At 30.8% G+C, this 12906-nt stretch overlaps 1 protein-coding gene across 8 annotated transcripts in view; it reads right to left on the reverse strand.

Annotated features, from left to right (window-relative positions):
* Nucleotides 1–12906, reverse strand: part of LOC143073759 (SLIT-ROBO Rho GTPase-activating protein 3-like) — a 62147-nt gene that overhangs the window by 9643 nt on the left and 39598 nt on the right. For all 8 annotated transcript variants that reach the window (XM_076249530.1, XM_076249546.1, XM_076249518.1 and 5 more), the window contains exons 5-16: nucleotides 10296–10454; nucleotides 9494–9622; nucleotides 8185–8406; nucleotides 7436–7537; nucleotides 6625–6792; nucleotides 5158–5261; nucleotides 4703–4811; nucleotides 4128–4188; nucleotides 3615–3692; nucleotides 2618–2749; nucleotides 971–1073; nucleotides 78–290 (exon numbers count right to left, since the gene is read on the reverse strand). In XM_076249530.1, coding sequence (XP_076105645.1) covers nucleotides 78–290; nucleotides 971–1073; nucleotides 2618–2749; nucleotides 3615–3692; nucleotides 4128–4188; nucleotides 4703–4811; nucleotides 5158–5261; nucleotides 6625–6792; nucleotides 7436–7537; nucleotides 8185–8406; nucleotides 9494–9622; nucleotides 10296–10454 — 1580 coding nt within the window. The remainder of the gene's footprint in view (nucleotides 1–77; nucleotides 291–970; nucleotides 1074–2617; nucleotides 2750–3614; nucleotides 3693–4127; nucleotides 4189–4702; nucleotides 4812–5157; nucleotides 5262–6624; nucleotides 6793–7435; nucleotides 7538–8184; nucleotides 8407–9493; nucleotides 9623–10295; nucleotides 10455–12906) is intronic.

Here is a 12906-nt window from a genome sequence, read left to right on the forward strand (position 1 = left end):
GTCATATATTTTTGCCATAATTCTCTATTCTGTAAACCTCATTCAAACTTCTCATCCAATTAACACAAGTCTGTTACCTGTCTTCCAAAATACATTTCTCATACATCATTCCCCCATCATCACCAGAGAACAGATCTTCTTGGTGAACTATCATAGTCTTTACAACTTCATGGACATTACTTTGAAATGACACCTGGTCCCTGTCTGGTGGGATGGGTAACAGAGTTGGTCCAAAACATATAGCTAAGTTATAGGCATCCATCATGTTTTCATCTGAGTATTCTGATAAACTGTAAGATATTAACATAGTTTTATTGAGAGGATAATATATTTTATTTTATCTGTTTCATATTGCTTAATTTTTTGAGAAAATGTTCTGCAATCATTTGATGCTTTTACAAACTATCTTATATTTTAACTTTTATTTTTTCATAATTTTTTAATAAATTGTCAATGATGTAATTTTCAGTAATACATAATAGATATGTCCTTACTGAATTATATAAAAGTGGCAAATCTACATTTGATGTCTGTTCGAGTCATAAACCAGTCAAAACAAGAAAGTGTTCCTAATACATGGATGTGCCATCCGCATTATAATTTTTTATGTGCAGTGGACCAAGAAAATGGGATAAGAACTCTAATTTGGCATTAAAATTTGAAAGAACATATCATAAGGAACATATATACTAAATTTCAAGTTGATTTCACTTCAATTTCATCAAAACTACCTCAACCAAAAACTTTAACCTGAAGAGGGACAGACAAACAAACAAACAAACAGATGTGGAGACCAGAAAACAAAATGCTTATAAATGAGGCATAAAAATATTAATTTTATAAGTCATGACTTGAAACTATGACTGTTAAGGAAGCCATGCTCTCTTCCCTCTTCATTCCACAGAAAACACTTATTCAGGTTACATCAATAATTGTATTCACTGATTGAGAGATCAATATTTGTACTTACTGATTGAGGAATGAAAACAAATATCTCATAACAATTATAATACATCTAGGTAGGGTAGCTAGTAATTCCTTTATCTTTTCTATTCTTTGTTGTTCTCCTAATTCTGTAAATAGTATATGAATGTTAATAGAAAAAGTAGGCCTCTATGTCAAACAAGAAATCAGTATTTTTTTAAAAGAAAAATAAAGGCAGTAATGAAAATTTACTGCCATGATATTCAAATACAGGAACCAACGCTTTCTCTACATATAGTAGCCCTTTCACCCTGGGGATAATCAAAGATGATATTTATACCCCCAGTTTTGGTGTGGATATGTGTTGGTTAGTATTTAGTTTTCTATGTTGTGTATTTGAAAGAATTAAAATAGAACAAATATTGCCGAATTGCCAGGAGTAATGCTCAATTTTTTCAAGGCACCTGTGAAAAGAATAATTGAATTTCTTGTAAATATAGCTTTCTTCTACAATAACTACGCCCATAGACTACCTCTAAGCACATAATACTAATAAAAACCAAACTAAAGTTCAAATTGAATACCCACACGACAGTGCCATGTGCTGATTTTAATTGCACATTATGATACATAATATCACGTCGACAAAATATAGTCAAGTAATTCATAATTACTACTGAAATCAAAACATTTCATATAACATCAAATAAATTCACATAAGCAAGATAAAAAATTTAACTGAGAAACACGTCTAGTCGAGTCGGCCCTGTTGTGCTGAATGGCTATAACCCATGAAGCGCGGGAAACCAACTAACGGTCTATGGGAGACAACTAGAAGAAATTAATTTCAATCTAATTCAGTTCCTTCAAACGGTTGAAATTACATTTCTTCTACAATAACTACGCCCATAGACTACCTCTAAGCACATAATACTAATAAAAACCAAACTAAAGTTCAAATTGAATACCCACACGACAGTGCCATGTGCTGAAAAAATTTAACTGAGAAACACGTCTAGTCGAGTCGGCCCTGTCGTGCTGAATGGCTATAACCCATGAAGCGCGGGAAACCAACTAACGGTCTATGGGAGACAACTAGAAGAAATTAATTTCAATCTAATTCAGTTCCTTCAAACGGTTGAAATTACATATTTTTTTTAATAAAAAGATAAGAGTTGTCTCCCATTGGCTACCTTCCGCTTTTACAAACCACATAACACCACATGTATTTATTGTGTCAATGAAATCTTTTAAAATGTTAGGAAATAAAGATGTCCGAATGCTTTATGATCTTTAAAATGTCTTGTTTTCAGTTTGCTGTTTTGTGTTTTATTTAAGATTTGCTGTTTTTTGTTTCTCTGTTCTAATTTTCATGTAATATGCAAGATGTTTATGTGTAATGGAATGTGTGTTAACCACATATAAAACCCATTTCTTTAAAAAGCAGATCTTCTGTAAATATAAAAGTAATGTAAATTCAGAACTTATTGTGTGCATTTATTATTGTGATTTTGTCATTTTAGACTTAAAGCGATTTTTATTTTTACAATTTTGAGAAAAATCCTGTTTAAATCATATAAAATATTTCAAAATGCGAGTTTAAATTATTGCGTTTACAACTCTGTCGAATTTTTAGTAATAATAAAAACCTCGCAATAATTTCTAAATTTAAAGTAATGAAGTTTTAACTTACGACTACAACATATGAGTTCCTCAAAGAGACGTAAAGGAAATAAAGGCTCTCGTAATTCTCGGAAGTATAACTTGAGTACACCTGCCACAGAGTTAATGTCACTGGGGTCTACATCTACCAAGGGATCATCTCCTACAATTCAAATACACATATATATTTACACATGACAATATTAATGGTTTAAAAACCTATGTCCAAAATGTTTTTTTTACAACAGTAAAATGTTATTGTATTTTTGCATTTCATAATGAATGTATTTTATAGGAGTAGCACAACAGGTGTAACATGTGGAGCAGGAACTGCTAACTGGAGTACCAGAAATCATCCTTGTTTTGGATGGGGTACATGTTCAACGCTCAATTTTCAATGTTGTGTTTAGTCAATTGTTGTTTTGTTGTTTATTTTGCCATGTCCTTGTCAGTTTGCTTTCAACTTCAATATGAGTTTGGTTATCTCTAAACTATATTCTGACTCACTTTGGTATAATTGCATCATGATTCTTGTCAAATTTGTCTTCAAACTTTTTTATGACAATTTTTATGAATTCTTAATCAATGAATTCATTAAATCATTGATGTTTGTCAAATTTGTAGATCATTCTTTTTTCGGAACATTTGATTTAGACTTGGTGTAGACTAATTGAAGACATAAACAGAGATGACAGAGCTTTAATAATCTTATATTATTGATTGAATTGGAAACTGGCCGTCTAAACTTTTTTGACCATGTTGGTAAACTTTAAAAAAAAAAAAAAAAAAGTTTACAACAAAAACTTCTGAATCTAAAGGCCGGGAGCTCAATTTTTTGGGAAAAAAATGTTAGAATCGATTGGCTTGTGAAAGGCCTGAAAGTATCTTTACAAGCCTAGTGGGCTGTCCTGTGGATAGACTGGTAGAGTTGTCGTGTTATCTACTGAAGTTATTTAAATACCAAAACCAAACAATCAAATTCAAATAATACATGGTCAAACATCATTTAAATGATCAAAATATATTACCTTTTTCAAATTCCACTTTAAATTCATTAATTTCTACTTGAGCACCAGATATACGGAAAATGCCTTGATGATGCATCCCTGCAAAATAAAATAGTGTCTTCAAAAAGTCATATATACAGGCTTTTGGATCAAAATCCAGTGCATTTTTTAAAGAAGAAAAAAGTTTACCTAGCTAAAATCATATGTTTTTTTTCATTCATGATGATTATCTATCACTGATTTTTTTGGTTAAAATATGTAATTAATGATGTCTTAACTTAAGGAGATGTGTTATGATTGCTAATGAGACAACTATTCACAATAGTTCAAAAGAAGTAGATGTGAGTAATTAAAGCCAAACATATGGTCTTCAACAATGAGAAAAACCCATACTGTACAGCTGCTGTAAAAGTCCTGATTGATGTTCATTTTGTGTTACATATGTTATCTAGTAACTCAATGACATTCGTTTGCATATTGTTGTTCATAATGGTAGTTCAATTTGTAAAATTATTTTTAAATGACATAACTTACCATAAAGATTAATTGCCCGAACACAACTTCTAATGACAAGAGGAATATCCATGCTGGTAGCCTGGAAGAGATGAAAAAACATTAACAAGTTTATCCAAACTTTATAGACTTTTGTATACTTGTTTCAATATAGATGTGATAAGTTGTATCTGACATTGCAGGGATCTCTAAATTATGCTATGAACACCATCAATCATGACTCTACGCATAACATGATTGTCAACAAAGTTCTTAAACGTCATGAAGGTAAATAATTGTTGTCTGCTTGAACTTTTAACAGAATTTTATATATACACAACATTAACATGTTTCTGTCCTGAACATTCCATATAACATGTACAACGAAATGTTATTCAGCTATTCATCTTATTTTGGTGAGTAGAATAGGTTAAAAATTGTAAGCATTTTAAGGCTCATTATTTGGAATTTAGAGGTCAATACATTCAATATAGCTTTATGGATAATATGAACAAAGGTTTTTAATAATACTTCTAAAGACATCATCATTCAAACTGGTGAATATTTTGTCTCAAATCATGCAATACCTAAGATATTGACACATCTGATAATTTTACCTCTATATATTCTTCCAGACTACCACCAAATAGTTTTGGCTGTCCTACCATCTGTGATCGACCAATTCTTCTCTTTTTTGGCTTAGGTGGTAGTGAAGGTGGTCGACTACTGCAAGATAGAAGGTATTATGTTTTATTATTAATAATCTTATTTGGAAAATAAAGCATATTAGCCATGCATGATCAAAATGATTTTTAGTATACAATAGAAAGTTGACTATGTAAACCTTTTTGTATGTATTCCTAAAAATCTAGAACTATGTACAATATCAATACCCAGTTTCTTTGTCAACCAAATGTTCATGGTTTTTAATTAAATTTAAAATGAAACTGATATAATCTATGATTCTTACCCAGAGTTGGTAGATAAGTTATCACCGAGAGCTTTCTATATTGAACACTTACAGAGTTAGTAGATAAGTTATCACCCAGAGCTTTCTGTATTGGACACTTACCCAGAGCTAGTAGATAAGTTATCACCGAGAGCTTTCTGTATTGCACTGTACTTGGCCTGTAATCTAGCAATTTGATTGCAACTTAATGTATATCTATGAAATTTCTGAAAAAGAAAAATTCATTTAATATGCAAAAAAACAGGATCATGTGGGTGCAAATTTGAATATTTAACAATGTCATGAAATCAAATGTCCAATGTTCCAAATTTTCCTCAATCCATGAAAATTGGATTCAATTAATTGAATCTACAATAACTAAATCTCCAGATAGAAACATTATCAACCCAGTTTGAATTATAGCTATACTTTTTAAATGTGCAAATAACCAGTGGTCATCCATTCCATGTTCAATTATATCATGTCAGCTGATGTTGAGGGATAACAAATTTCAAGACAGTTAATTAAGTTTCATAGAGCAAACCTTTCTTTTTTACTACATTTTGATTCAAATAATGACCTCTCATAAAGCTTCATGTATTCTTTTAACCCTTTCAACGCTATACACGGCATATGCCGCGATGACGTACGCCGTTCGCCACTGCTATTCGCGGCATATGCCGCAATGAAAAAGGATTTTTCATAAGGACTCTTAAACCATTCGGATTTCATTCGGGTTCTCTCTTATTTTTCCTCGTTTGAATCTAGGATATGCAAGGTCTCATTTGCGCTTGAAATCCCGACAATTTTTATAGTAAAATCATGCAGTAGAAGGAAAATAGAAAAAAAATAAAAACAAATATTTTGACAAATGCAAATGGCGGAAATCGGAAACGAAGCTGTAAATATGGAAAAATTTCAGCATTTCCATGGCGAAACTTACAACGAGGATTAGTTAAAAGGTTTCTTGTTATCTCAGTGTGTTTATTACATAAAATTCGTGTGGGAAATATGATTTGATCGATCATTACGAGACGTAGAAAAAGGGGGGAAAACGGAGGTTGACTGAAATTTTTTAGGACGGAGCTATTTATTTGTGCCACGATTACATAAAACGTTATGTATGGTACAATACGCTACGGAATCGGGCAACTGGTGTCTTCTTTACAATATGGAAGATAAAACAACAAAATAAATGAAGACTAAAAGTAGTTTTTATTCAAAATTCAACACAAATGTAATAAATTACACCTTTTACCTGTTAATTACCTGAAAACGCAGGTAACCTGATAAAAATTTCAGTAAAATAATTGCCTAACATTACAGTTCATGCTCTCCTGAGCATTTTTCATGCAATAACTTTCTCTGTATCTCATATAATAAAAAAGATACAGCAGTCTGAAAAGGAAAATACTGTTCTAATGAATGTACTAAAAAAAACATGCAGCAGCAGCAGCCATTTTTCTATTTTTTTGTGTAGCGTTGAAAGGGTTAACAAAACTGTAAAAAAAGTAATAAATTTATAAAATTTTCAACAATTAGTTTTCCTAATATACTTTTTATTTCAACAGAATATTATGTTATACTTACTTCTAAATAAAACCCCTCTAATTCTATTCTATCCCCCCTTCTTTTGGCAGCTTCATGTGGAGACTTTGGAGGATGGTTTTCCTCCAGGAAGAAAGTTGAGACATCATAGTCTTTAATGTTGATTTTATCATTCAATGACTTCTCAGTCTCTTCCAAAGTTTTCCAAACCTACAAACAACAAATGGTTAAATACAAATTCTAATAGCAATAATAGCAATGTTTTTCTTTATTGTTCATGTGGGGATCCTGTGATATAAATAAGGTTCCTATTCTTTAAACTTCCTAATACTATTTTTAATCCTCCATCCTTCTAAAGTCATTACCACCATCCTCAATCTCCCCAGAGTATTAACTAACCATCATGGTACCAATGTGACATGTTTAACCATGGTGCTCTATGTTTTAAAAGTAAAATAGAATGAATTACAAATGCTATACTTTTGAAATTTTTGCCTTTGTTGTCAATAAATTTTTATAGAAAGCTTTGAAAAGTAAAATCACATGCGACTAAAAACAAAACATACCTTCATCTATATAAAGACACTATTGATGTGAAGGGTTTACGGTGTTAAAAGGTGTAAAAATATTCATGAAAATCAATCATTTGTTGGTTTATATGTCTTCTCTATTCAATTCAGACTTTCAAAACCTGACGACATTTCAAACTATTAATTCTTTCCAATTGCCACTCTATTTTTTTATTACCCTGCATGTTGTCTTAGAAACCATTTTCATAAATTAAAATTTCTTCATCTATCATATTATACCATCAATAATTTTCTACGAAGAACAATCAGTGACAAAAACTTACCTCATCATTTTCCAGACGTAAATCTCGTAACCTATCACCAATTGCATGGTATCGTTGTAATATATCATCCTGAACTGATTTCTGAGCACTAACTTGTTGAACCTGCAATTATACACATAATTCAATACGAATTTTATACAGGTATCAGTTATTGGATCAAGAATGGCCATTGGCTTCATTGCTTTTTGGTAAATTATTATATGAAGTCTTTGTGTGCCTGCAATTCTTATTTACATTTTTCACATGTAAAATGTAACACAATCCCATAGTTTTGGCCCTATAGTCTCCTCTATATGCCATCACATTGTAATGGCATCATTGTTCCCTTGTGTTAATCCATCCTTGGTCTTTTATTTTTTAAGTTACTAAAATTTTCTTTGGTACTAAAAAGAATGGTAAACACATAGTTTTTATAGTTTGTTCTTATGTTGTGCTATTTCACCACTGTCCCAGGTAAGAGGAGGGTTGTGCACTCACAAACATGTTTAACCCCTACACACTCTTCTTGTGCCTGTCCAAAGTCAAGAGCCTGAAGTATCAGTGGATGTCATTGGTTAGTGTCTGAAATATTTGTTTTTCGTAAGTTGTTTTGTTATAAATTAGGTCATTTGTTTTCTCAATTGTAATGAGAATTTAAAGTAACACTGCTGTATATTTCTTCTTATTTGAATGATCTATAATGTTCCTATTTATCATATCACATCTTAATATTTAATTTCAACAATTGAAACAAAACTTGCTATACTAACCTCATCCCCACGATATGGTTGAAATTCAAACTTTTTTGGAAGCATGAAAGCAGAGTTGTAAAGTTCTATAAATCTTTGTTTATCAGATTGTGCGTCTAAGTCACCAACACATTTATTGACCACCTCACAAGCATTGTTATGTCCCTTGGCTAAGTTTTTATGACATGACTGATATACCAACATTGAACATCGTACAGAATTATGATATCCAAAGTCCATACACTGAAAAAGAAAATTTAATGGAATATAATAATGGAATTTGATGCAATGTCATACAAGTGAGAGGTTTAGCTAGCTATAAAACCAGGTTCAATCCACCATTTTCTACATTTCAAAATGCCTGTACCAAGTCAGGAATATGACAGTTCTTGTCCATTCTTTTATGTTGCGTTTTGTTATTTGATTTTGCCATGTGATTATGGACTTTCCGAATTGATTTTCCTCTGAGTTCAGTATTTTTGTGATTTTATTTTTTATATTGAATGAGATCTATTAGTCAAAGATCAAATGTTTGCAGAGTTTCAGAATGTTTTTTGTACCTCTGTGACTTTTTGGTTCAGTAGTTTTTTAAACATTTCCGGTCCAGTCAGTGTTTTGGTATTCATTTACATCATGAGTATATAAAATTCTTACATCTGAGCTGGTTATTTGGTTTTTTAAAAGTAGTTAAAGAAATTTTAATAGACCAAACCATTTATTTCTGGATATAGCCACATAACTGAAGCACCTTGGGAATGACTGTATTAGACATCTAAATCAAATTGGTCAAAAAAAAATTCCTCATCCATGTTTAATCAGAAATATTCAATAATTTGATTAGAATGTTTATTTACATAAAATTGGTGTACAAATTGATTTATGAATGATTTTCTAGACTTGCAAAATTGAACAGACAAGCAAAAATAAAATCATTTTATTCAATTAAATGTAAATAGCTGGTTATCTTTATATCTTTAATGAAAACATTTTGACTCATTTTTTATTCCAATTAAACCGTCAAAATATAACTGTAACTCATGCTTAAATTACATCAAAGAATACATCAAAGTATTATCATCAACCTTATCTTAAGGAAATCTATTTATAGCAAGGGAATAACCTGATTCACCTCACTCCTATCTGTCATCATATACCTAAATGTTATCACAACATTACAACATCTGTTAATCAAAGATAAATCAGTTTAAGTCTCAAATCTTAAAGGAAACATAAAACTCCCCTATCACAGTAGATGTTTACATCTAAAACAGTAAGCATATTAATTAACATTGGCAAATTTACAAAATTGAACAGACATGATTAGACTTACATCCATAAGGTCAGAGCAATCATCAGCAAAATATCTGTTGATGGAAGCATTAGCACTTTCAATACCTAACAAATAGTCGTTCCTAGCCTTTAAAGCTTTTTTCTTATTATCCATATATTTGGTTTCTCTCTGAAAAGTAATTAATAAATAATATTTTTTTACATTTATTTCAATATAGTAACAAAAATGCATTAAAACATCAACTTAATTTAACTTTAGCTTCTTAAATTTCTGAATCTAAAATGACAGCTTGAAAATTGGTTTAGGCACTTGTCTATTTAAAATGTAAACCATGTATAAATGTTTCTTTTTGTCTATTTAAAATGTAAACCATGTATAAATGTTTCTTTTTGTCTATTTAAAATGTAAACCATGTATAAATGTTTCTTTTTGTCTATTTAAAATGTAAACCATGTTTAAATGTTACTTTTTTCTGTGTTGTTTGTTTTCTGTCTTATTGACCTATTTAAAAGAGCCAATATCATCTGTATTTGTCTTAGGTTTTTTTTTATACATATATATATATCTAAAATAAATTGTCCATAAATGTCGGATTGTTCTTATGAAAAGTTTTCTTGATAGTCCAGCAAAAACTCAAAATTGCTGCTGTCACTACTTTATATAGGGAATAATGTTTATTTCAATATAGGATTCCACTGCAGAAAAGCTTATTTTCTGATTAAACTGGCACAAGTCTTTTTGTTTTATTTTACACTTTAAACATATTAAAATTATAAAAATGAAAAACATGAAGAATCGTACTTCAAGTCATATAATCTTCTTTTGCAAAGATTAACCCTACCTTTTCTGTCTGTCTGTTAAATGACTTAAGTTTCCTATTACTGGTAGCATTCTTGCCAGCTAATTGTTGTTCTAACTTTGCCTTCTGTGTTTCTACAGTTTTAAGTTTGGCTTCTGCGGACTTACTGTCTGATTGGTAGGCATGATATGTTTTCATAGCCTAAAAAAATAATCTGCATTATAACAATGTCACTAAGGCCGAGTTCACTTGAAACTCTACAATCGACTTCAGAGTGAACGTACAAGAGTTAATATTCGGAACAACTCTAAGTTACTCTAGAGTAAGGCCCTGACCAAGCATAAAAAATAAAGTATTCTCATTGGTTTGACGTCATTCAAGAGTTTCTCGAATTTAACCCTGGCTCGGTGAGGGGTGAAACCAGGGTACGAAGGGTGGTTCAAGTAAAATCGTATTGTTGAAACCGGAGTTAGTAAAGTTAACGCGAGAGTTTCAAGTGAACTCGGCCATACATTTGAAAAAAAATATCAATTCATTATTATTTGTAGTATACCAATTTTCACTGATTTCATGGGTAAAGATGAAACCTGAATTCAAATGTATAACGAAGTCCAAAACAATTTAGAGGTTTATGTTCTGAGAGTTTATACAAGATGGTACAGTATAAACAATGATAAAGAATTCAGAAATATTCGTTCTTTTTTTCATTATAGCTTTACGATTGGAGTATGTATAGTACAAGAAATTTATGAAATTCATTAAAACTTGTTAACTACAGTATAAAATTGAGAATGGAAATGGGGAATGTGTCAAAGAGACAACAACCCGTACCAGTTTTAGAGCAACAGTTCTTATTGTAAGACTATCTAAATATTGAATTGGTAATACAATGTCTGTCTGAAGGGCCAGTTATTCTACAAATACCATTAATAAACTATTTCAAAGTTCAGATGACACACAAGTAAATTTTTATTAATTGTACCTATGTAACAGACTCAAAGTAGTCAATTGTAAAAACATGCTTTGATTCAGTAAATCTATGTGATGTTCAAAGTATTTTTACAGCCGCAAAGAATACATTTTTAAAGATTACTATTTTGTATTTATGATGCTTAAGTGCAGATGCCCCAATATTAATAAATTAAATTCACTCTTTAACTACCCAATACACTATTTTTTTAATTGTTTTCCCAAGATAGTAAAGTGCTCTTCTAATTGAGATATCTTGATTAAGACTGGTTCATTACATTGCCAAAATAAAAATACCAGTAATTATTAGATGACCTTGGAGCAGATCATAGAACAATATTTTGTATTGTATTACAAAATTTATAAGTGTACTATTTCTTAATCAAAATACTGGAACACATATTTTTGTTTTGATAAGTGTATAAACCTGTCAAGTAGAGCTATACTTCTATCAGGGTTAGTCATGGAAATGAAACATCAGTTATTTTCTTCATTTTTGTTCTCCTCAACCTCAACCTCAACCTCAGTTTATCATGATTCATGTATGTGCTTGGCCAATATTCATTAACCTTGTCAGTTTCTTATAATTTCTTTGTATAATATCAGTGCACAGATTTTAAAATTTTCTTGTTATCTCTGTTGAATTTTGAATACATTAAGACTGCAGGTGATTTAGAGTTTTTTAACAGGTGCAAGAATGCTTGCTCATTGATAAATTTAGCATTTTGACCTCTAGATAAATATCTTAAGTTATCCTGTGCTGTTTGGTTGCTGCATATTTTACATTAAAACGATAGGCTGGACAGAGTTAGATGTATCAACTTTATGGAAAACACTATCAATTGGCCTAGGCCTTTAAATCACAAAAGTAGATATCATTATCAGATGGAAATTTGGAGCAGATATCATGATCTGATGGAAATTTGGAGCAGATATCATGATCTGATGGAAATTTGGAGCAGATATCATGATATGAGGGAAATTTGGAGCAGATATCATGATCTGAGGGAAATTTGGAGCAGATATCATGATTTGAGGGAAATTTGGAGCAGATATCATGATATGAGGGAAATTTGGAGCAGATATCATGATCTGAGGGAATTTGGAAATTCTAACAAATCAGAAAAGGTTGTGTTCCGATACCAAATTATACCTAGATTATTTACTGATGCACAGATTATAAGGTTAAGACATTTATTTCCTTTTATCACAAGGAAGTAGCTCAGAACTAATAGATATTTACTTTCTAAGAACAGCAAGTCGCATTTTATGTATCAGTATATTACATAACTATTTCCTTAAACAAATATAGGACAATTTTATTTATATGATTTGGTTATCAGTTCCAACCTTCCCATTTTTATGACGGGGACGTCCTCTACAATAATATTTATTTATATTCTTCCATATTTGTTTTCAGAAAGATATTAAGACTTGAAACCAAAACAATGGAAATCAAATCAAGATTGACCTATTTCTTCCAGGAAACAAGGACGCAATCTACACTTGAATCAAGTTTTATATTACTTCAATTCAATTGTCTTTAGATTTTCATTTAGAAATTATGTCATTATGACCAACTTATTTGTTCACTCAAGTCATGACATTATTTATTTGCTCACTGGAACTCCACCCTTACTTTTCTAATTATCAACAGTCACTGAACTGTCATTCATAGATTTAA

This window comes from Mytilus galloprovincialis, chromosome 1 (assembly GCF_965363235.1).
Source record: "Mytilus galloprovincialis chromosome 1, xbMytGall1.hap1.1, whole genome shotgun sequence".
Lineage (NCBI taxonomy): Eukaryota > Metazoa > Mollusca > Bivalvia > Mytilida > Mytilidae > Mytilus > Mytilus galloprovincialis.